Source organism: Peromyscus leucopus, chromosome 12, assembly GCF_004664715.2.
Source record: "Peromyscus leucopus breed LL Stock chromosome 12, UCI_PerLeu_2.1, whole genome shotgun sequence".
In the NCBI taxonomy this organism is placed as follows: Eukaryota; Metazoa; Chordata; class Mammalia; order Rodentia; family Cricetidae; genus Peromyscus; species Peromyscus leucopus.
The window spans coordinates 63,014,470-63,039,470 of NC_051073.1; the positions used below are offsets into that span (position 1 = coordinate 63,014,470).

A 25,001-nucleotide genomic window follows, 5' to 3' on the forward strand; every position below is an offset into this window, starting at 1 on the left:
GTTAGAAAAGTAAACTAAACCCCATTCTGCCATGTGTTCTGTATTCTTGGACTGTTTGCCTTTGGTGTGCCTCCTCCTGCCTGTTCGGGAAGGCTTTGGAAATGAGAGCATTCAAAGCTGAATTTAAGGGTTGGGAATGTAACTGTTGTTCGTGCGTATGTGTGTTTTTATTTCCTGGTGTGGTCCCTGACACTAGACTCTTGCAATGACACACTGAATTTGAGAGGCCCCTTCCCCTCCTCTGGCCAGAGCTGTGTAGTCAACAAGCGCCCCCAGATCCCTGTGCCTGGAGTATGGTGAGTGAGCACCAGGCAGGCAAGGGCCGACACTCTGTCTTGCTCCGCTTTCTCCGTGTGCCTGCTGGGCTCTGGGCCGTGGAGCTCAGCTTACTCCGTGGAGGACACTGTGTGCCCTCGCCTGCCCTTCACCACTTCAGCAACAGTCTTCCACACTAAGAGTCCACTTCCTGTGGTCCTCACTGACTCAGAGTTCCCCCTCGCGTACGCTCTGGGTGCTCCCGTGGGTGACTGTTGTACCGTATGAGATGTAGCCTGAATGAGTGAAAGCCTTGACAGTGGGTCTCTGTGTAGTTCCTAGAGGATGAGTTCCACACGGGACCCGGTCACAGGTGGGAGGGAGCGCCCCTGTCCTTTGTCAGTGCTCAGCACTGAGTTACTCCCCTTTTCCCGTTTAGTGGGGTAGGAAGGACAGTCGGTTGCCTATGACTTTAGATAGTAAAAAGATCTCTAGGATCTCTACATGTATTCTGTCTTTCTCCATCCAAGAGGTTTGGTGCTGTGCGACTCTGAAGAGCCTAAGTAATGCCATTAGAAGGCAGACAGGCGTCTTCTGTCCAGTTTCTGACCCCTGCTACCCGGGAAGACTGGAGAGCACCTTTAGCAGTGACATCGTCAGACTTCTTGAAGGAGCGTGGTTGTTACAGTTTTCATGTTCAGTCAGAGATTTATATCCAGCCTCCATCTCCCACAGAGGGTGGTCAGTACCTGTGCTCGGGAGAAGGCATGTTCCGAAGACCATCGGAAGGACAGTCCCTCATCAGTTACCTCTCCGAGCAAGACTTCGGCAGCTGTGCAGACCTGGAAAAGGTAAGGCAGCAGAGGGCAGACGAGGAGCCGGCGCAGCGAGGGACCCGGCCCGATGGTGGCGCTGCCGTTGTTTTCATTGGTTCCGACGGCAGCGCCTGTGAACTGCGGTGAAGCCCAGAGAGCTCTGTCTAGGGAACTCTCCAGGAAGCCCGTGTTTGTCATTAGTCCAGGGTTGCTCTGTGCAGAGACATTGCATTTGAGCCACGCGATTATTGTTCTTTGACTCTGTGACCTCACATAAATACTCCTTTCAGAATCAAGTTCTCCACTGATTCCTGGGCTCAAGTATGTATAAATAACCTCTGTACACTGGTCTTTTATCCTGGGACATATTTACCGTACTACTATGTGTATGGGTGTGTGACTCTGGGAAAAGAGTCTGTTAGGAATTCCTGGCATATTCTCTCCCTCGTTTCAAACATGATTGCCTGGTTTCATTAGCTTAATTAGTAGCAAAAAGTGAATTGTGTATCAGCAACATCTGAAAAGAGCTGCAGTGTCCAGTGGGCTTAACAATAGACACTTAACTTGGTCCAGTCTGTAAACTACATTTTGTTGTTGTTTTTGAGGCAGGGTTTTACTGTGCACCCAGGCTAGCCTCCTCAAATCTTAAGATTCTCCTGTCTCTGCCCTCTAGGGCTGAGATTACAGGTGTGGGACATCCTACCTGGCCTGAGTAATTTTTTAAACTTCAAGTTTTATCTTTAGAAGACAATTTAGTTCAATTTTCTTCATTCTTAGTAGTCACATAATCAGAATTCTCTAGGAGATCCAAAAGTATCTCCAAAGCTAGTGATGTTTCAGTCTACACACTGGGCAGAGCTTCAGATAGTCAGGCCACATGCGGCAGGTCTCAGTAACACACAGCGTGTCCACTGTGTGCGGCAGGTCTCAGTGACACAGCAGTGCTGTCTGTGTGCAGCAGGTCTCAGTGACACACAGAGTGTCCACGTGCGGCAGGTCTCAGTGACACACAGAGTGTCCACGTGCAGCAGGTCTCAGTGACACACAGAGTGTCCACGTGCAGCAGGTCTCAGTGGCACAGCATGTCCATGTGCGGCAGGTCTCAGTGACACAGTGTGTCCATGTGCGGCAGGTCTCAGTGACACAGTGTGTCCACGTGCAGCAGGTCTCAGTGACACAGCGTGTCCACGTGTGCCAGGTCTCAGTGACACAACATGTCCACGTGCAGCAGGTCTTAGTGGTACAGCGTGTCCACGTGCAGCAGGTCTCAGTGACACACAGAGTGTCCACATGCAGCAGGTCTCAGTGACACACAGAGTGTCCACATGCAGCAGGTCTCAGTGACACACAGAGTGTCCACATGCAGCAGGTCTCAGTGGCACAGCGTGTCCACGTGCAGCAGGTCTCAGTAGCACAGCGTGTCCACGTGCAACAGGTCTCAGTGGCACAGTGTGTCCACGTGCAGCATGTCTTAGTGGTACAGCAGTGTGGTGCTGTCATCTGCATTTTCTCAGTGGCTTGTAATGGCGGAAACGTTTGCTGCCACACACCAGCAGGCCTGTGAAGGCGTTCCTTGGTGTGTAAATACTCACTTCAGTGTAGGAATGATGTTTTATGCCTACCCTCTTAAGGAACGAATGCTCTTTATCATCTGCTGTGGGGTCTGAACCACAGCTTTCTCCAAGCAGCTCCTTTCCCACCAGTGCGCCCTGTGCTTGCAGTGTGATGACTTTTTTTACCCATCATTTCTTTCATTGCATTGAGTGGAAATGGGGCTGGGTAGGGGCTATAAGGTTGGTACTGAGGTGATCTTGGGCTGACCAGCAAGAGCAAAGAGACTCTAGAACAGGCCGTCTGTCTGTCTGCTTTCCCCATAGCAGACCAGTACATTTCCCCTGGTGCTTCCGGGTCTTAGAAGCTCTGCTTCCCCACATTGCGTGCAGCAAGGTGTTCCGTACTTCCAGTCCCTTCACAAGCAACTTCCTCGGTGCCTTCCTTCCTCCAGGAGAATGCCCACTTCAGCATCTCAGAGTCCTTGATTGCCGCCATCGAGCTGATGAAATGCAACATGATGAGCCAGTGTCTGGAAGAGGAGGAAGTAGAGGAGGAAGACAGCGACAGGGAGATCCAGGAACTGAAGCAGAAGATCCGCCTGCGGCGCCAGCAGATCCGCACCAAAAACTTGCTCCCTGCCTACCAGGAGACTGAGCATGGAAGTGAGTGAGCCTGTGAACATCTATCTGTGTGTGTGTGCCTCTTCACAGCGTCACAAAGCTCAGGGCCATGTGGGCTTTCGTCTCTGGTCTTCGTGTGAGGTGGTATGCCTAAGCTAAGGGTTCCTCTGCTGTCAGCAGGTAGTTCTGGGTGTTCTGTTCTTGTTTTTCCCATGTTTCCTACTCAGAAATAGTGTTCTTCCAGAATGGGTTTCTGAGGTGAGAACTAAGGCCAGGGGGTCACAGATGGACATCTCCAAAGTAGAGTGAACCAGCAAGAAGTCCAGTTCCACTCACAGCTTCAGTCCCAGCCATGGTTCTGCTCACTTTCCTCTGCTCAGGTCTAGGTTCTTTATGTGGCATGGAGAGGGGGTGAGAAACCCTCCACCCTGTCCGTGACGATGATGGTGTTTAATATCACAGGCTTCCGGGTCACCTCCAGCAGCTCCCAGTTCAGTTCACGGGATTCTACGCAGTTCTCGGACTCCGGCTCTGCTGATGATGTTGATGAGTTTGAAATCCAAGGTAAGAATTGGCGGTCTGTTACAGAGGAGCTTTGGTCACTTGTTTCCCTTCGTTAGGAATATTGGAAGAGTGACCCCAAAGTAGATCTTCATGACCCACTATGGAACGTGGTTAGTTATGCTAAGGATGGCTATTCCTGCTAAAAACAGAGCCCTGTTAAAATTCACGCGGACATGAGCCTTGAAAGGAAGAGGGGGGTGGGCTGTTGAAGTCACCCTGATTCTCAGTCCCCGTGTGTTTATCTTTCTCTTGGGTCCTCACTCTCTCTCCCCCTCCAGCTCTTTGGGCTCAGCCCAACCACGTGAATTAGGGTGCTTCCCTGTGCTCCACATCACAATTGAAATGGTTCCAAAATATGTAAGGAGGAGTTTTAGAGTAATTTCGGGGCGGGGGCATAGAATCATTAAAGGGGGAACCGTCAGGTTTACGAAGTAGAGCTTTAATTCCCGTCTTAGCGGTCTTAAGGCAGAACCGCAGGCTCGTGTCGGAAGCGCCAGCGCCGGGGGTTGGGGGTGGGGGGCGTGGGGGGGGTGGGCTGCCTCTGGAAGGCGCTCGTTCGGAGTAAAGCGGTTGCGTTCCTTCTGCATCGCTAGATCCTCAGAGGGGATCTGACAGCAGACCCGTGAAACAGTCTTAGGTCCAGTCTGGTGAGTCAGGGAGTTTACTGGTTTGCTGACAGGCTGCATCACCAATAATAATAATAATAATAATAATAATAATAATAATAATAATAATATATCACACCAGCATGAATGACAGCCTCCCAAGCGCTGCGTAGATGGAGTCCGGCCTTCAGCCTTCAGCTAATCTCCCACTTCCTATATAGTCTAGCACCTCCTGAGCCCACGTGCAGCGGGCACAGGCATTACTCAGAGGTGGGGAAGGTAGGCAAGAGTGAACGAGGGTCTGATGATCTTCCATCCCGCTCTGTATGAAGGAATGTCAGTAGATTCCCTCTGGGAGGGTCTCGTTGAGTTTAGCCGGGGATCAGCTGCCGTAATGTGGCAGTGGCTCCATCATGCTTGAATGATAAGCTTCACGGCAGCCCTGTTCTGCAAACCGTAGATTTCTTCAGGGCCCAACAGAGAGACAAACTAGCAAGCAATAAGCAAAACGATTCAGGTAGAGAAGCTCTTCCCCGTGACAAAGCTGAGAATGATTTCCTCACCGAGCTGAATTGTCTGTACCCACTCCATTATAACACTGTAAAATGATAACAAACGGATATTTTATGATTTAAGTCTTCAGGGACCTCCTGAGTAGCCAGAGTGCTTTCCACTCAGAAATTCAGATTTTACACAACTTTGCTCTTTGTTCTGAATGTGTTTGATTTCTATTCCTGACAGTAATAGGAACTTAAAACTCCCCCTCCCCCTAGTTTGTGTGCGTTTTTTTCTAACCATAATTCTCACAAAGTGCACTCCTGTTGGAAACTGTTGCTTCAGTTGTGGGCCCCAGGGGTGTATGTAATCAGCTAAGAACAGAAATTCTCAAAGGAGACAGCCATAGGGCGGGATTCCTCAGTCTCTAGGTCCCCGTCATCCTTTGTAGTGAGGGACTGCTCGAAGATTGATTGAGATGTTTGCCATTTTCTCCAGCCTCTACACACAAACTGCCATTAGTGCCCGCACTCCATACTCAGTAGTCAAAACCATGACCAGATATCCCAAACGTCACCCTTAGCTTCTTAGGAGGTGCTTGAGGCCGGGCTGGTTTGGGGAAGTAGCAGTAGCTGTTTTCCAAGCCTACCATGCATGTTCCTAAAAGCCGCACAGAAGTCACGGCCTGATCCCGAGAACGTGTGGTATGGAATTGTCGGTCTCAGCAACTTCCTCTCTAAAGGGCCCTCTTTGTAATTATCATTGCACAGATGGTAGAGAAGGCTCTAACCTGACTCACATGTCAAAGGGTGGACTCTCGGTGTCAATGGCCTCCATGTTCTCAGGTAGCCGTGCTGGAAGTGTGGGTGTGCTTCTACCTGCATGTGTGTGAATGTTTGCACCAGCTTGTGTACATGTTTGATCTTGGGACACTTGTCAAGGTTATGAGAACTCTGTGAACTAGAGAACTTACCAGAAAACACTAGACAATTCGGGAGCAATTCAGATATTCAGACGCCATTTTACATATGACTCAAGCTGTCCTTGCCATCTCCCCTCACAGTGATAATTTTAGATTAGGTAGTCATGTGACTGATGGGGTCAAAGTTTAGAAAGGAATAGTCAGAACTGGAAAAACAGTTCTGTCTTGGATATTGGTGGATAAGAGCATAAAATGTATTTCATACTGAGTAAGATTTAGTATGAAGCTCCTCAGCTTACTTTTTGAATGCCTACTAACTGTATAGAAATTCACAGGAAAGGCTCCGAAGCTACAGAGAGACTCTGTCTCAAAAAACAAACAAACAAACAAAAAAGAAATTCACTAAGTTGTATAGATTTTGGATCTGGTTAATTTCAGTTTTTGATGCTTGTATTTATTTGCAATTTTTGTTTGTTTGGTTGCTTTTTTTTTGTTTTTTTGGGGGGGCAGGATGGTTTTTTGCTTTTTGGTTTTGTCTTTTTGAGACAGGATTTCTCTAGGATAGTGCTAGTTGTCCTGGAACTCACTTTGTAGACCAGACTGTTCTTGAACTCACAGAGATCTGCCTGTCTCTGCTTCCCGAGTGCTGGGATGAAAGATGTGCACCACCGCTGCCCAGTTTATTTGCAAGTTGGGTTTTTTTTTTTTTATAATAAATGTTATATTAAAAAAGAAATGACCAAGCCGGGCCGTGGTGGCACACGCCTTTAATCCCAGCACTCGGGAGGCAGAGGCAGGCGGATCTCTTGTAAGTTCAAGACCAGCCTGAGCTACAGAGTGAGTTCCAGGACAGGCACCAAAACTACACAGAAAAACCCTGTCTCAAAAAACAAACAAACAAAAAAAGAAACGGCCAAATGAAGAATTTAAGTTCAGGGGCTGGAGAGATGGCTCAACAGTTAAGAACACTTACTTCTCCAGAGGATCCAGGTTCAGTTACTAGAAACCACAACCACATGTAACTCCAGATCCAGGGGATCCAACACGTCTGGCCTCTTTGGGCTCTTACACACACACACACACACACACACACACACACACACACACACACACCCCAAAGAAACGATTCTCAGAGAAAAAAAAACTTCCAGGAAAATCACAAACTAAAACAATGTATGGCCACCAAGCCAGCAGTACAAAGGAGTCTCGCACAGGAGAAAGATAGTCCCAGACAGGAAAGTTCACGGAAGGAATTGTTGAACAAAGCACAAGGGAAGAATCAAACATTTCCAACTCAGCAAGCCCCTCATATGTAAAGGGGAAAAGGAAAAGAACAAACAGTACTTGAACTAACCAGATAAACAATCGACAAGATCACAGAAACCAGCAAGTAGTCCTCATTGGCTGCTGTATATGACTGTAGGTAAATGGTCAGCTCTCCAGTTCTGACATGCAGGCTGGCTGATGGGATTAAAAACAAGATCCCACTGTGTGTTGTCAAGTGCAAGCCTCACTGGCAAAGACACACGCAGAGATACTGAAAGTGAAAGGATAGGAAATGATTCACCAAGTAAGTAGTCGCTGAGAATAGGCAAATGTAGCTGTGCTCATACTGGACAAAGTAGACCACAAGCCAGAATTAACTGGAAGAGGTAAAGTCGCTACTCAGTAATAAAAGACACAAGAAAATATGATAATTGTAACTGTCTTTACACTGAACACTGATGCATCCAATTTAATAAAACAATACAGGACACAAGGGGACAGATAGGTACACTGATGATGGGTGATTTCAGCACTGCTTCTAGTCAATAGATCATCCAGATTTTAAAGAAATCAAATAGAAATTTAAGAGCTAAACTTTGCCATAGGTCAGAGAGATTTAATAGATGTCTATAGAATATTCTATGTAATATGAAGACTAAAATTCTTTTTAGCAGTCCATGGAACTTTATCCAAAGTAGATCATGGTTTAGGGCCATGCTGTGGCTTTGAATGTTAAGCATGACTGGTACAGATAAAGCAACAAATATAAATGGAAAAGAAAATCGACTTTCCTTTCTTTTATCAGAATGGATTTAAACTAGAAATCCTAATAGTAAGAGATGCTGTATAATGCATGGAGGTGACAACATACCCTTTTAGGACACATCTAAGGCAGGTCTAAGAGTGTTCATAGTGATGATCATTTATATTCGAAAAGCAGAGAGAACTCAAAATAACTTAATGATGCACCCCAAGGTCTTAGAAAAGAACAGGCCAATTCCTAGCTAGTAGACAAAAGAAATGCTAAAGGTCAAGGTAGAAATGAACAAGCCGGAAAATAAGGAACAGCACCAAGGGCCAAGATGGAGATTGTTTCTTTGGAAAGATTAAGAAACCCTGGGCCAAACTGAGCAGAAGATCCAAATTAAGATTAGAGAGGAAAAAGGGAGACATAAGAAGAGATACAAGTGAAATCCAGGTGACCGTTTGGGAATACTTGGAAAACTTAAGTTGCAAAACCATGGAAAATCTAGAAGCAGATACATTCCTCGACACGTATGACCTACCAAAGTCCTTACAGGACTCAGCAGGTCTGCACTGAGCAGCAGGTCTGAAGCTGAATCAGAGCCCGGGAAACTCAAGGCACAGGACCAGGAAGACCCTCTCTGAATTTGATCAAACCTTTAAAGAAGAATTAAAAAGGGAAACTCCCCTACGTTTTGTCTTGTGACCTCCACTGACAGCACAGTGGTTTGGTGCAGGGAAGGGAAGAGGAGCATAATCCGAGGTCTCTCAGAAGTAATGATTTGGGCTAGAGAGATGATCCAGTGGGAAAAAGCACTTGCTGTTCCTCCAGAGGACTTAAACTTGGTTCCCAGAACCTTTACCTGTCACGCCAGCTCCCGGGGATCCATCCTGTCGTCCCAGGGCACCTGTGTCCACGTGCACTTTCCCCCACACAGACACACATACATACTCACAATTAAAAATAAATCTTTTTAAAGTAATGTTTTAAGTTTTGTGTCCTTGCCACACATAAGTTCCTAATCATGAAAATATAACATAAAACGTATTTCTTTAGCTTTCTTTTTGGTTTTGGTTCTTTGTCATCTGTTTTGATCTTTAATTGTCCTTATGTCAGACTCTTTCTGGAAAAGTACCATACCTCTCAGGAGCGATCTCACTGATAATGTCCAGAGGTGTTCAGGCATGCTTCCTTTCACTCCCCTTAAATAATTTCATACTATTGAAGATTCTTTTGTGATACTGTCTGTTGCTTTGAAGAGACAGCATGACCGAGGCAACTCTTATAAAAGAAAGCATTTAATTGGGCTGCTTACAGTTCCAGAGGTCCAGTCCATTATCATCATGGCAGGGAGCATGGCAGCATGCAGGCAGACATGGTGCTGGAGAAGGAGCTGAGAGTTCTATATCCTGATCTGTAGGCAGAGAGAGAGACACTGGACCTGTCTGTTATGGGCTTTTGAAACCTCAAAGCCCACCCCAGTGACACACTTTCTCCAACAAGCCCACATCTCCTAATCCTTCGGATCCTTTCAAATAGTACCACTCCCTGGTGACTAAGCATTCTAATATATGAACCTATGGGGCCACTCCTATTCAAACCACCACAGATACCTTGATTAAGAGGGCTATCAGGCCAGGCGGTGGTGGCGCATGCCTTTAATCCCGGCACTCGGGAGGCAGAGCCAGGCAGATCTCTGTGAGTTCAAGGCCAGCCTGGTCTACAGATCGAGATCCAGGACAGGCACCAAAACAACACAGAGAAACCCTGTCTCAAAAAAACAAAACAATGCCGGGCAGTGGTGGCGCACGCCTTTAATCCCAGCACTCGGAGCAGAGCAGGCGGATCTCTGTGAGTTCGAGGCCAGCTGGCTACCAATGAGCTCCAGGAAAGCGCAAAGCTACGCAGAGAAACCCTGTCTTGAAAAAAAAAAAAAAAAAAAAAAAAAAAAAAAACAACAACAACAACAAAAAGCTATTGGAATTTATAATACCTTCAAGTAAGGTATTAAAGTGTCACATGGATATTGATTATGATAAATAGATGAATAATCTGCATATTGCATAAAACTGACAAGTGTAAAAAAACTGATTAATTACTTTCCTCAGATTATGTCTCACTAATTAGACTATATGAATCCGAGTATTGATAAAGAAAATGGACTTCAAAGACACTCCTTCTAGCAATATATCGAATATAAACCTAGAGACTGCAGAGAATCTATTCATAAAGATACTTGTGCCCATTCGCATGTATTAGTTTAAAAAACAGATCTGTTGAGGTGTAAATTACCTAACAAAATGTGACCCCTACAGGTGTACAGCTCAGTGATCTCTGGCAAAGCTGCTGAGTGATGCAGCCTTCGGCATCATCTAATTTGGGAGCACTGCCTCCCTTCAGGAAGATCTCCTGTGTTAGTGCGGCAGTTTCCCAGGGTTCCCACCCCCAGCCTCAGTTGACCACTAACGCATGCCTGCTGTAGATGTGCCCTCTCTGGACATTTCATTGCACTAATGCATGCATGCTATAGATGTGCCCTCTCTGGACATTCCATTGCACTAATGCATGCATGCTATAGATGTGCCCTCTCTGGACATTCCATTGCACTAATGCATGCATGCTATAGATGTGCCCTCTCTGGACATTTCATTGCACTAATGCATGCATGCTATAGATGTGCCCTCTCTGGACATTCCATTGCACTAATGCATGCATGCTGTAGATGTGCCCTCTCTGGACATTCCATTGCACTAATGCATGCATGCTATAGATGTGCCCTCTCTGGACATTCCATTGCACTAATGCATGCATGCTATAGATGTGCCCTCTCTGGACATTTCATTGCACTAACGCATGCCTGCTATAGATGTGCCCTCTCTGGACATTTCATTGTATTAATGCATGCATGGTATAGATTTGCCCTCTCTGGACATTGCATTGCACTAATGCATGCATGCTGTAGATGTGCCCTCTGGACATTTCATTGAAATGGAATCATACAGGATGTGACATCCATCTTCCGTCCCTGCTTGTTTCTCTTTGTCTATTTTTGGTTGTGGTGTCTGACAAATTGGTTTGATATTTGGTGTCTGCCAAATTGATTGCAATAAGCTTCCAATTCTGGCTAGTGTTTTCACTTTGGGACTTAAGATTCTGTTGTTCTTATCCTCCACCCTGTGGTTCTCTGGTGGTGTAGCTTCCTCAGTCCTTCCTCTGTAGATTTTTCTAGCGTTTCAGTCCTCTGCATAGATGTATTTTCAGGTTCAATTAGGAGACAGGAAATAGCAGAGCAGTTTGAACAGGGAACGTTGAATGGTAAAACTCTCTCAGGGAGTCGAGGTCATGGGAGAGCAGCTCCTAAGGAGTGAAGAGAACCACAGAGAACACAGGATGCAGATGGCAGCCACTCTCCTGCCATCTGTGATAGAGCAGCACCAGCCTGGATCCCATACCTGGGATCCAGGCTGCCTGGCTGAGGAGCTTCTGAAGTCACAGAGCTGCCTCGAGTCGCATTGTGGATGCTGTCCGTAGGGAGAAGCCATGCCAGCAGCCTCCACTGGGAAGCTATTCTCAGTGCCAGGCAAGTGCCTTACCTCAGACCTCAGGCAGGAGTGGAAGGAACGGCAGCCAGTGGAGAAGGACTAAGCCCCGACACTTCCCATACAGCTCTCCCAGATGTGCCTCGGGAAGTATTTGTGAGAGGGAGCTGCTGGTTGCACCCCGCTGTGGCTCTGCTGCGGGCACACTTCCCTGGCACTGTCCGCATGCACTGAGCTGTTCGCCTAGATAGGAGCACAGCCAACTGCAAGGACAAACTCCGTCCTCCCCGGCATCCTCCCAATGCCCTCTAGTGACGCTTAACTTCCCCCAGGAGATGTGTCTGAAGCACAGCAGACTGGGGGTTCTGAGGCAATAAACTGAAACCTAATATAATATATACAAAAGGTTATTCAGGAACTATATTTTCTGATAAGTATAATCTGAGTGAAGTTTGTGCTGGCTGGCTTTATGTCAGCTTGACACAAGCTGGAGTTATCTGAAAGGAGGAGATGCCAATTGAGAAAATGCTGCCCAGCTGTAGGGCATTTTCTTAACTAGTGATTGATGGGGGAGGGGGGCACAGCCTGCTGTGGGTGGTGCCACCCCTGGTTGGCAGTCTTGGGTTCTATAACAAAGCAGGCTGAACAAGCCATGAGGAGCAAGCCAGTAAGCAGCACCCCTCCATGGCCTCTGCATCAGCTCCTGACTCTGGGTTCCTGCCCTGTGTGAGTTCCTGTCCTGACTTCCCTCAGTGATGGACTGTGGTGTGGAAGTGTAGGCCCAATAGACCCTGTCCTCCCCGGTTGCTTCCCTCGTGATGTTTCATCACAGCAGTCGTAAAGTAACCCTAACTAGGATACAGTTCAAAGTGAGCAATCATTTCTCCTATTCTTTTCTTTTATTTTTTTAAACAATTCTTTTAAAGATTTTTATTTATTATGTATACTGAAGAGGGTACCAGATCTCATTACAGAGATGCTGCCTCAGCCCTCTGCTCTGGGGCAGGAGCCTTACCCCAAGGATTTGTGATTAGCTAAAAAGCACCTACCACAGACCTCCTCAGACCTTATATATCTGGTAGAAAAGAACAATACGCAGGATAAATCTAGCTGGATTATAGGTTTTAAAGAAAAGAGCATAAAGATTTAAAAAAAAAAAAAAAGACTTCCTTATTTGAATATGAAAAGCTTAAATACAAAGTTCCATTCTGAGAAATGTATCCCTAGGTGATTCTGTGTGACTGTCATAGATCATAGAGTTTACTTACACAGACTGAGACGGCTGCTGTGTCTGAAGTCCTATCCTGAGGTGATAGGATCTCGGGGGTCCACTGTCATATACACTGGCCACCGCGGACAGAAACGCCATTATGTGACATGCTTGTGGCTTTGTGGAAGTAATGGTCTCCTTAGCAACTGCTATCGACTGCCTCTTCTGTAATGTGTAACCCTTTCTTTTATAGTCTGGACCCATATTATCAAAATTGCTTAGTTCCTTATTCAGGGATGTCTCTCTAGAATTTTCTTTCATTTTTCCCTGTCACTCCCAAGCAGGATGAAATTTGCAAAAAAAAAAAAAAAAAAAAAATAATTGCTTTTAGGTAGTTAATTCATTCTGGAACTACTCTCTTGAAAACTTTTATATATTTGACAAGACAAGATTCATGTTCAACCCTAGCAGTATTTATGATCCCCAAATCAAGGATGCAAACCAAACAGTTGTGTGACATTTTTATCCTCCAACCAACACTAGAGGCAGTAGACTAGGCAGCTGGCACTGCTTTGGGATCAAGTTCAGACAGAACTTGATGTGTGACAGAAATGAGCACCTATTGTCAAATAAAATGGTCTTTGTAATTACTAGCAAAATAAAAAATGGTTGATGTCTTGTTTTTATATGCTTTAAAAGCAATTGAGTGCTTGCCTATCACAATCGGGCCCCGGGTTTGATCTCCAGCACTTCCCCAAACAAGTAGCATATGAAAGCTGCATGAAGTTTAGAAGCCATTAGTGTGTGAGCAATATTATTTGAGTTATGCTTGTGTCCAGAACTATATATTAAATGCTGTAAAGCTCATTGAATTAGACCTAATCTCATTTCCTCACGAGAGGTTTTGTAATCCAGTTGTAGAAACAAAAGAATCTATGTGCAGTTAAAAGCAGGAGGCACAGTTGAGCTACTCATGGCCAAGTGCAGTGAGGTCACGTAAGCCCTGTGCTCTGCCGAGGGCCTCAGACACAGGAGATCGGTCACTATCGGGACTCGTTAAGGAAAGAAGGCCCTCTTGCTAGCCATCAAAGGAAGTGAGAAATGAGATTATTGAAAAGCCTTTCCATGACTTGGCTAGGCCCTGATAGCTTCCTAGAATATGACTTCTGTGGCATGTGGGCCAGCGAGGTCTCTGGGGCTCAGGCCTGTCTTTGGAGCTGTGCTTTGGAGAGTCATTTTTCTGTAATTATACAGGAGATTTCTATAGTAACGATCATGCTGACAGGTCCTGTGGAAAGCTGGTTACCAGGCTTCTCCGGGGAGTCTCAAGCCATGGGGAAGTGCCCTTCCTCCTCCCTCGGCCACCAGACAGGAGTGAAACCTTCCCACGGAACTTTAAAGATAGAGAAAGCATCAGATATTCAGGGGTAACGATGAGCAGTTAGACAAGCTTCCAACTCCGCAGACATTTAATAGATAACCTCTGTGATCTGAGTTTTGTGTTGGGTGATGATTCTTTCGTTAAAAAAGCCAGACAGAGCCCTTACCTGTTAGGTGCTCTCAACACATAATCCTCCTGCCTCAGCCTCTCCAGTGCTGAAATTACAGGCTACCTACCACATCAGTTTTGTGAGGATATCATTTAGGAAGCTTGAGATTTATATTTGAAGGGGAGACTTAGTCATCCTTGTGTTTGTGCCTATAGTGAGTGTGTCCCCGGGTGCCTGCATATCTCTCACTGTTTTACACCAAACCTGACTGTGTTTCCCCTTCGACTTGTGACCACTTTGACCTCAGTGCTCAGCATAATGTCACTAATTCAGCTGGCTGTGATGTGGATGGAGATGGACTGGAGTAGCGTGTAGAGCCTCACCTGTCCGTAGAGCATCGCACCTAGCTGCCCACCTTAGTGCTTAGCTGCAGCACCCTGTGATGGTCCCGGACCTTCTCTCCCTTTCCATTTCCTGCTCCCCTTATCTCTGGTTTCCATGCAGATGCTGATATCAGGAGGAGTGCGGTCTCAAACGGCAAAGCATCCATCTCCCAGAACTTGTGAGTGTTTTTTCATTCATTTTCATAACCTTGGGGGACATGGAGAAACGAACTCGGATCGCGGCCCGCAGTTGAGAAAGGTCATGGAGAAAGCCATCCTGTTTCAAGAAGAGGCAGGGTTCAAGTGATGGCCCCGCCTGGTGGTGGCCATGCAAGGGAGAAAGACCTCATCTCTGAGAGGTACAGTAGCAGTCTGACTGACTTACGTTAGAGACAGGCAGAGTGTCCATTCTGCAGTGAAAGAAACTGAGCTTGAGAGAAAGGAAAATACAGAACTCTTAGCTGCAGTACCACCCGATGCTGGTAGGTGAGATAGGGCCTTGTCTGTAGTCTCAGGACAATTAAGAAGAACAACAGTACTTTTTTCACAGTGCATGTGTGTCAGGCACTGAGTGAAGAAATGGAGCAGACTCTGGGTGCAGCCAGTGTTCCCTGGGCTGTCAAGTTCAGGGGGGTGGTCTCAGGCCCTGAAAGGAAGCACCAGTCTTCCGACTTCGTGCCCTCAGCTCTCCGCGGTTCTCTCCTTCCCAGCTCCCATTGCTTCCTGAACTCCACGTCTGCTGAGGCGGTGGCCATGGGCCTTCTGAAGCAGTTTGAGGGCATGCAGCTTCCAGCTGCCTCGGAGCTGGAGTGGCTGGTCCCAGAGCACGATGCCCCACAGAAGGTAGGCTCCTCCCACTCACTCTTCCCTGGGAGCCCAGGAGCCTGGACTCTCTGGTCCTGTGTTCCTTTCTCACATGGCCTCAGTCTAGAATGAACCTGTGCGTCTGTCCTTATTTGTGGACACTGTTTGTGAAAGTGTGTTGAGTGAATGAATGAATGAGCGAATGCTCGCTTGCCTAGGACTTTCCTAGAAGTTGCTCCTTCATGGTCCTCTTCCATAGAAGAAAAACTCGTGTTTTGTGGCCAACTTTTAGACACTGTATGAAAGTGAATCATTCAAACTCCACTTTGCTCTGTAGTTGATTCTTTTAAGGCATGAGGCACACTGGTGTAGTAAAGGCCCTGGGAAGTATAGGGGCAGCATCAGCAATGGGTACCAGCTCCCTAGCATGATGCTTCTATTTGCTTCTTGGAACTCAAGGTCCTTGCTTCTAGTAGCCTGGTACCGACTAGTTGTTTTTAAACCAGGGTTCCTTGAATGCTCAGGCTGTGGTAATTCTGAGATGTGTTTCATTGTCTCTGCTCTTGTCATGGCCATAAGGGCTCACCGTATGTGTCCCCCCAGACTGTCCAGGCCAGCTCACACACACTTTTCCCTGCAGCTCCTGCCTATCCCCGACTCACTGCCCATCTCACCGGATGACGGGCAGCACGCGGACATCTACAAGCTGCGTATCCGTGTGCGTGGCAACCTGGAGTGGGCTCCGCCCCGGCCTCAGATCATCTTTAATGTCCATCCAGCCCCGACGTGAGTAGCCAGTGCCATCCATGCCCTTTGGCAGAAGGGTTCCCCCTCCTCGTGAGAGCAAAGCTAACATCTCCCTCTTGTCTCCGCCTCCAATTGTACATTCCCCGAAGTTCTCTGTACTTAAAAGCATAGAAAGAGGATTCTCCATTTTATTTTGTTCTTCATTCTTTTGGCCCTTCAGTTCTTTCCATACCTATCTGGATCCCCATTCCCCACCCAAACCCCGCCTTTTAAATCAGCATTTCCAGACTGTTGCCTTTCTCCCAGTACTTTGTGAGCTTACTAGGTTTTCTTCTCTTCTTAAGACAAATGCTTTCCTCTCCCATTGTTCTTTCTGGGTTATTATTCCTCATCTCTTGCATTTACACAGAACTGTGGTTCATATTGAGGATAATCAGTCACTGCCATGGCCCAACTCTGAAAGTTCTAACCTCACAGGCCCTCACTTTACATTAGTTCTCCCAGTAGAAATGAGTTTTGTCCAGCTCTGAAGTTGGTGAATTCTCGGCTCTCCCATCCCTAACGAGAGTCTTTCTGTCATCACCCTTTACACCTCTGAGCCCTGGGTAGCCGCCGTCTGCTAATCCCCCTCTCTCCTTCGTCTTTCTGCAGGAGGAAGATTGCCGTGGCCAAGCAGAATTACCGCTGTGCAGGATGCGGCATCCGGACTGACCCCGGTAAAGCTTTGTCCTCTCCCGTGCCTGTCAGAGGTAACCTCGAGGAGGTGACAGCAGATATGGGGAGAAGGGAAGAAGGGCCTGGCGCAGGAGGGGAGGCCTAAGCAGGAGTTGGCAGTTGTGGGGAGTTACAGTTCTGAGGGAACAGTTCTCCACCAGAACCGCAGCCTGGGGAAACTGGCTCACTGCGGCCAGGTTCTTAGAGACCGGCTCTCATCAGCCTCCGGCAGGTTTGGGTTCTTGGTGGCCTCCAGGGTGGGATGCAGGAGCCACAGACCTCATCATGGGGAGTTTTTCCAGCATTAGACATTCACACAGAAGTGGCTGTGAGCCACTTGGTCCCCCCTGCCTGCCTCGTGAAGGTCCCCAGCTTCTGGGCGCAAAGGTCCCATCTAGCCTTTGGCTCTCCGGGTGTCCTAGATTACATCAAGCGGCTGCGGTACTGTGAGTACCTGGGCAAGTACTTCTGCCAGTGCTGCCACGAGAACGCCCAGATGGTCGTCCCCAGCCGGATTCTGCGCAAGTGGGACTTCGGCAAGTACTACGTCAGCAACTTCTCCAAGGACCTGCTCCTCAAGATCTGGAATGACCCTCTCTTCAATGTGCAGGACATCAACAGCGCCCTCTACAGGAAGGTCAAGCTGCTCAGTCAGGTCCGGGTAAGATGCCGAACAAGCCGCGTGTCACAGGTTCACACTTCTCCTCTCCTGGGCTCTGCTGGTGCAGTTTCCTTACCTGACCACACTTCCTGTCACGTCGCCATTCAGGTTCTGTATCCTTTCTCGTCTGTCCGTTTTCCCTGCGCTGGGGTTCGAGCCCAGCACCGGCACCCAGAGTACTAGCAAGCCCGAGTTCTCTACCACCAAGCCACACTTGCTCAGTTCCCGGGTACTTGTCCTGCCAGAGTCTCAAACCCCCCAGAAGCTCTGGGTAGCCATAGGTAGAACTAGAAAGCGGAAACCGTTTCTACACTCACTGAGCACAGACGTGGGAATTTGAATCCCAGAGTTCTGCGCGGCTGCCAGTGTGTCTGAGTGAGCATACCGACTGACCAGGAGAAGGGCCTTCCTCGCCAAAGGTCACTGGAAGTGAGTCGTTGGAGTTGACGTTGACTGAGAGGTGTGAGGGCAGCCCAGCTCTGGCTGCCCCGTGCACAGTTTGCGGGCACCCGCTTGCCCTTCTAACAGATCCTTCTCTTTCCTCTACGCCTCTCTCATCTTCAGCTGCTGCGGGTTCAGCTGTACCACATGAAGAACATGTTTAAGACCTGCCGACTGGCCAAAGAGTAAGTCTCCTGGAGGCCGGAGTCCCCTGGCTTCCTGTTGGCTCTGAGAGGAACATGTCCCAACAGTTGGCTCTGTTTTCCATGAGGAAGGGTTCGCAGTGTCTGAAGGTGGTAAATGGGAAGCCTGTAGCAGGAGTTAGAGCTGTGTCCCCTCTGAGGAGGACTGTCTGTCCAGGGCCAGACACCGCTTTCCAAGCTCACTCTGCAGGGTTTAGAAAGAAAACACTCCTGTCCTTCAGGTCCGTGGTGTGGGGAAGCTGGGGTAGCCTGGGATACCTGGGCTGGCTGACCGTCACCCACCCCCATGAGCTTCTCTCCTGCTGAGTAAGGATCTTTGTACTGTCACGTGCCATATGAAAGTTTATTGCCAACCTCCCCCCCTTCCCTCATTTCCTGTAGGCTTTTGGATTCCTTTGACCTAGTTCCAGGTCACCTAACAGAGGATCTCCACCTGTACTCACTGAACGACCTGACTGCAACCAAGAAGGGGGAACTGGGGCCCCGGCTGGCCGAGCTCACCAGGGCAGGAGCCGCCCACGTCGAGAGATGCATGGTGAGGAAGCCTTGCTGTGCCTGCAGCTGAGCCTTTGCCTGGGGCGTAGTGGTGGCCAGGGTTCTGGGCGTCGAGCTCCAGAAACTTGACAGGGCCAGTGGACACTGGGAGACGCCAGAGGGCGTGCTGTTGGCTGAGGGAGCGAGCCTCGGGGCCTCTGTAGAACCTGGGGTTAGAGGACGGAGGACTGGGGTGCTGAGGCGGGAGGATTGTCCAGAAAAGAAAATACAAAGCGTTAGGACGGGAGCTGATGCTGGAGTTGCCCCCGGGCAAGACTGAGCCGCCTTCACTGGAGGGTCGCCACACTCGGGTGGACCTTTGCCGGGAATCTAGACCTGCTTCCGGTCAGGTTCCAAGCAGTTGGCTGTGAAGCCTGTTTTCTTCTTTCCGACGTGAAGGTAACACTTAGGTCAACTGTCCCCTCCTCTGGGGCCGCTGAGGGCTGATGCAACAGCTTATTTGATAGCATTTCTGCAAATTCTATTACCCTTTCTGGAAATTATTACCCTTCATGGTAGGAGCAACACACTTCGGAAATGATGCTTTTAGATCTGCCCATCTCAGCTGCCCAGTCTGTGATCCTGTGGTGGGGTGCGGGTGTGGGGGGTGAGGGTGTGTGGGGTGCAGGTATGTGTGGGGTGCAGGTGTATGTGGGGTACAGGTATGTGTGGGGTGACTATGTGTGTGGGGTGCGGGTGTGTAGGGTGAGGGTGTGTGGGGTGCGGGTGTATGGGGTGAGGGTGTGTGGGGTGGGGTGCAGGTGTGTGGGGTGGGGTGCAGGTGTGTGGGGTGAGGGTGTAGGGGTGGGGATATACTGCACTGTGACCTACCTGGAGGTATTGTTTTGGGAAACGCCCTTGACTTTCCCTTTCATCTTAATTACTTGTGGTACATGCGTCAAGATGACGCCGCTGCCCGGGCTGGGTGGCGGATTTCAGGCCCCTCCTCTCAGAACCACCCCTTCCTCCTTGCCTCTTCGTTATCAGCTGCCCCAGTACAAGGGCTTCCGGGGCCTGTGTGATGGTGCCCAGCCCTGATCCGGCCCTCATGCTCCCAGGTCCAGCCCTAGGCTGCACCCCACAGACAGTCGACCCCTTCACCCTGCCCGGCTTATTTACGGTTTGCTCACCTCACCTCGGCCACCCTGCGGGCCGGTCCTCACTCTGCTGCCACCGCTTTCCTCCACAGCTGTGCCAGGCCAAGGGCTTCATCTGTGAGTTCTGCCAGAACGAGGACGACGTCATCTTTCCCTTCGAGCTACACAAGTGCCGGACCTGTGAGGGTGAGGACGCTGACACTCTATTTGTGCGTTAATAAAGTCGCCTGGGGTCGGAGCTGAGAGCAAGCCATTTAGCAGAAGTCCGGCAGCGGTGGTGGCACACGCCCTTCATCCGATCACATGGCAGGCAGAGTCTCTGTGTGTTCAAGGACACAGCCAAGCGGTGACCCGAACCTTTAATCTCAGTACGAACCATAGAGAACAGGAGGTCTGTATAGACAGGCAGTGACGAGGAAGGCATGTGGTTGGGTTTCGAACCAGTGAGAAGGCAGAACAGAAAGGCAATAAAAAGACAGGACACAGGAAGTAGTTCTCTTCCTCAGGGGAAGGATGGCAGCGAGGGGTAAGAAGGTGGTCTTAGCTCTTGGCTGCTGCTCGATCTCTGGGCTTTTAACTCTGCATTTGGCTCTGTGTTTCTTAGTTAATACGACGGTTTAGAAGTTCGTCTACAGGTGAGGATGGATGCTAGCACTGAGATAGTGGTGATAGAAGGCTGGACACAGACTGAATGGATTACCTGACTCTGTTAGCAAGAGTATGGTGTGAGTAACTCCACCACCACCTGAGCAGGCAGGAGCTGTGGCTGAGGTGGCTGAGGTGGTCGCTTGCCTCCATCCGGGATGAGACAAGTCATTCTCTTCTCTCTCTCTCTCTCTCCACCTGGACAGAGTGTAAAGCCTGTTACCATAAGGCTTGCTTCAAGTCTGGCAGCTGCCCCCGGTGTGAGCGGCTCCAGGCCCGGCGGGAGTTACTGGCCAAGCAGAGCCTCGAGTCCTACCTGTCTGACTACGAAGAGGAGCCCACGGAAGCCTTGGCTGTAGAGGCCACCGTCCTGGAGGCCACCTGAGGAACGCACCTCAGCCCTTTGTCCGAGGGGCTGGCTCGAGGCAAACGATAGAGAACTGAGCCACACCTTCGAGGAAGGTGCGGGGCCTTTTTTTAAAATATATCGTCCCTGTTTATGACTTGTCTGCTGTCCGGGTGTGGACAACCTTTCTCGGTTGACGGGTCCAGTCCGTTGTGACAGATGTCTGTGAGCATCGGGCGTTTCCATCAGGACTGCCACCTGGAGCGCCTCTCGCCAGGGGACTGGACAGACAGCGAGACCCAGCTCTTCCACACGCTTGGCCTGTTCCACGAGGCTCAGATCTGGTGACGGCCGCAGCTCAAGGATCATTCCCACTCCTGACTCAGTTCCACAGCTTCTGAGCCAGGCCCTTCTCAGTCAGTGATCTTCACCTTTGCTGCCGAGACAGGAGGATGGAACTTTCCCTGTCCCGGTGCTGACAGAGTAAGACTGCGCACCCCGAGGCAGGGAAGGGAATGGGGCTGTAGCGGTGGGCATTCTGTCCGACTCACTAGGCATTTGGGGGCAGGTAAGAACGGAATCGTTGTTGTTGTAGACTCCTCAGAGACCTCCGGAGGCCAGCGTGACTTCCCCGGTTCAAGTATTCAGGCACAGGTGGCCACGAGCTGGCTCGTGTCCTCTGATGGGCCTGAGGCAAAGACCAGAACTGGGTCTTAGGCCAGGCCCGTGTGTAGCCAGCACCACACACACCAGTGAGGCTGCAGCCGGCGCCTGAGGAGATGCTATTCAGATAAAGGGAAACGGCCGCCTCTTGGGTGTTGAGACTCTCAGCTGACTAGCTTGAGTGCGGGTGCACGCCAAGCTGAGGCAGGGCCCTCAGGCAAGCTGAGGCAAGGATAGAAACTCCACCCACCGTCTTAACCGTGGGCCCCTGACTGCTCTGTATGACTGTGACCATTCTGGCTCTGAGTAAAGGTGTGACCCGACTCCGTTCTCCGTCCGTCCGTCCGTCCTGTCCCCCCCAGCTGGGGCCCTCCCGTTGGCTGATCTCTTGCCTTACTTTCTTTTCTCGGAGTTGGGAGAAGCCTGCCCACTTAGGAGCATTAGCGACCTCAACGGTTTGTGAATGTGTCTGTCTGCCTTTCTGCCGTTTATGCACTTACCTCCTCGGCCTCGGGAATGTTTGTCGACTCATCTGTTTCCTAGTACTAATTTTAACAGACTCCTCCCTCACCCCTCAGTGTGCGTTCTCCGGCCTTTCCTAGACTAAGCCAGACACACGTTTGTCGTGGCGTTGGAATTGCCGAATCTCAGAGCCTGGCAGTTGTGGGAACTGATGCCCACAGTGCTTTTGTCCCGGAACTGTCTGCTTCCGCCTTCCGTCTCCCTGTCTCCTTGTACCTTGGTTGCTAGTAAAGTAATTGGCCCCAGGAGGCCAAACAATTGCACGTGGTTGGTGGACGGACGCTGACAGGTTCTGAGCTGGAGGGAACAGGGGTGTCCCAGAGAGACAGAAGGGACGTTGCTGTAGCAGCCACACTGAGCTCTAGCAGAGCAAGAAGAACATGTCAGAACTGGCCCGTGGTGCGGTTCCTCCGCCTCACGTTTGGGAGCTGAGGGCCGGATGACCAGGACTGTTCTCTCAGTTGGCGGTCACACCAAAAACCGAGGCCAGGGGCAGTTTTGAAGGGCTGGCTAGAAACTGCCCTTCCTTCAAGGAGATTTAGGGTCGATCCCTTCAAACTCAAGTGTCACCGAGTCAGACCTCGGATTCCGACTCTGACTCCAGCTCCAGTCTGTGGCTGACTTCCCGTCCAGCTGCTCACTCCAAGTCACCACACTGGAGGGGACTGCCGTCCGCGCTCCCTGTCAGCACAGGCTGCAGCCGACCTCGGCAGTCCACTGACTTTTCCGTTTCCCCTCCCCGCCCCACCCCTGCAGATCGCCTATCTTTCCGTGACCCCGAGTCTGCTGTCATCACCGTCCAAGTGCGTGTTTATTTATTGGGGAGTCGGGGAGAGGGACAGAGGGGTGTCGTGCAAGCACTTTGTCACTTAACAGTATCTGAGGGTCCGCTGCAGTGGGGACGCCGAATGCACTGAATGAGGTAAGGCGGAGGGAGCATCCCCTCCGTACAAAGGGAAGCATTACTCCTGAGGTGGAGACGGCTCCGAGACCCTGAGAGAAGCGGAAGCCCGCGCTCTGCCCTCAGGAGGCTCTTACCAGCTCCCTCTGCCGAGGGTCGAGAGCTTTTGCTGAGCTAACAGAAAAGGAGCAAGGTCTAAATAAAAACATCTGTTTGTGTACATCTTGTGTTTTGAGCTGGATTTTCACCTGCTGTAATTCGTGCGCATCCTAACATGGCCATCTTTAATAAACTAAGGAAATTAAGTCTTGCCCTGTATTGACCTGCCTTGATGACTGTGGAATGCCATTACGTCTCTACCGAAAAGCAGCCATCTCTGAAAATTACCCGTGTGGTTCTGCGGCGTCTCTTCCACATGACTGTGTTTGTTGGTTGTTTCATTATTGTTGTTACGGTTGGTTTTTAAAGACAGGGTCTCACCGTGTATCCCAGACTGGTCTCAAACTTGGAATCCCCCTGCCTCTGCCTTCCTGGGGTAGGGATGATAGGTACACACTGCAGTGCACTGGCTCTTTAGATGTCTCATTACGCTCTCCCACCACCGTCTAAAACCAACACTTATCTCTACAAACCTAACCATTAGTGACTCAGATTTGAAAACTAGTTGGCTTTGACTTCCTCTGAATCAGGTCACATGTCTGGCTAGTCAGGCATTATCTCCTCCCCACCACCTGTCCTTTTTCTTTAAATGTGTCTCGTTCCGTTTCCCCGACTCCCACACAAGTGTAGGTTCTCTCAGTGGTGTGGGGTCACGTCGGTTTCTTGTTCGTTCACTTTCATCAAGTATCAGGTACCCACTATATACCAATTTGTGTGGTAGTCTGTGGGGCTGTAACAGAGAGCAGAGTGGAGACAGGCCCTGCCCATAAGGAAATGAAACACTTGTGTGGTATACATTGCATAAAATCACCAGTGTGTGTATAGTCAGCCATGTGTGCCTCCAGGTCTTGAGAGCAGATTAAAAAGCTGGACATGGTGACATATACCTGTAGTCCTAGCACTTGGGGGGCTTAAAAAGCCAGGGTATTTAGAAAAAACACAGTAAAAGCTATCACAAATTTAAGAACACACTGTAGCAATTATTTCCATTATATTAGAGATCATGAGCTATTATAGATTGTTGAAAATATACAAGTGATATGGATAGATTACATGCAAATACTAGGCCATTTTATATGAACGACTTGAGCACTGGTGGATCTTGGGGGCCCTTCAACCAGTCCCCCAAAGCTCTGCTGAGGGCTGCAGAGGAAGAAAAATGCTCTTTAAAACAAAACCAGGACGCCGAATTGAGGCCAGAGAAAGGGGAAGCCCCCAAGAGTGATGCTGCAGCTCTTTCCCCAAGAATGCGGCTCAGAGGACGAGGACATCCGTAGGCAGGAGCTGGCATGTGTGGTTATCCTCAGAGAGGAACTGGGGCTGGAACCGGAAGGACTGGTTGGCTCGTATGTTTATTTTTTTGTAGCCCCCACTTGGAGTTCTCCTGCCGCCGTCTCCAGAGTCCTGGGTTTCCAAATGTGCACCGTCACAACCAATTATAATTTTAGACTTAAAAGAAGTCGTGTGTAAGTGTGATTGTGAACGCAGGCATGTGCATTCGCGGCACCGGTATAGGCCAGATGACAACCTTTGGGAGTGAGTCGTCCTCCTTTGTTGAGCTGGGGTCTCTGTAGTTTCTGTCATGTTGCAGACCCCAGGCTAGATGGTCCTTGGGCTCTGGGTAGATTTCCTGTCTCTACCTCCCATCTTGGCGCAGGAGTGCTGGCTACGTATAATGCACACCGCCACAGCCAGCTTTTTCCATGGGTTCTAGGGATTAAAGGAGTTTGCAGTGTGGTTTCCAAGGACTGAGCTTGGCTCATCAGGCTTTGGAAGCTATTGCTATTACTTGATGAGTGATTTCCCTGTAACCCTACCCCCTTTTTTTAAAGACAAGGTCTCTCATCACCCAGGTTCCTCTCAAACTTGCTGGATAGCTGAGAATGACTAACTCCTGATCCATTTGTACCCTCATCTTCCAAGTGCTGGACTTACTGGAATATGCCTCTGTGTCCAGCAATTTTAGGATTTGTATTGAGAATCAGTGCAATAGACAAAATGTTTGTGCTACCCTAAAATTCACGTTGAAGACTTCTTATCCCAATGCAATCTTCAGATAGGTCCTTTAGGAGGCAAATGGGATCATTAGTGTAAAGCCCCA

At 49.3% G+C, this 25,001-nt stretch overlaps 1 protein-coding gene across 1 annotated transcript in view; it reads left to right on the forward strand.

The window, feature by feature from the left end:
* The window catches only part of Rubcn (rubicon autophagy regulator), a 53,781-nt gene extending 30,722 nt beyond the window's left edge, over positions 1-23,059 (forward strand). Inside the window, 13 exon segments of the mRNA XM_028860062.2 lie at positions 991-1,106; positions 3,076-3,286; positions 3,707-3,808; positions 5,679-5,753; positions 14,585-14,642; positions 15,174-15,306; positions 15,908-16,053; positions 16,666-16,730; positions 17,151-17,389; positions 17,954-18,015; positions 18,415-18,568; positions 19,757-19,850; positions 20,516-23,059. Of these exon segments, the coding sequence (XP_028715895.1) occupies positions 991-1,106; positions 3,076-3,286; positions 3,707-3,808; positions 5,679-5,753; positions 14,585-14,642; positions 15,174-15,306; positions 15,908-16,053; positions 16,666-16,730; positions 17,151-17,389; positions 17,954-18,015; positions 18,415-18,568; positions 19,757-19,850; positions 20,516-20,694 (1,634 nt within the window). The 3' untranslated portion in view covers positions 20,695-23,059.
* The last annotated feature ends 1,942 nt before the right edge of the window (positions 23,060-25,001 follow it).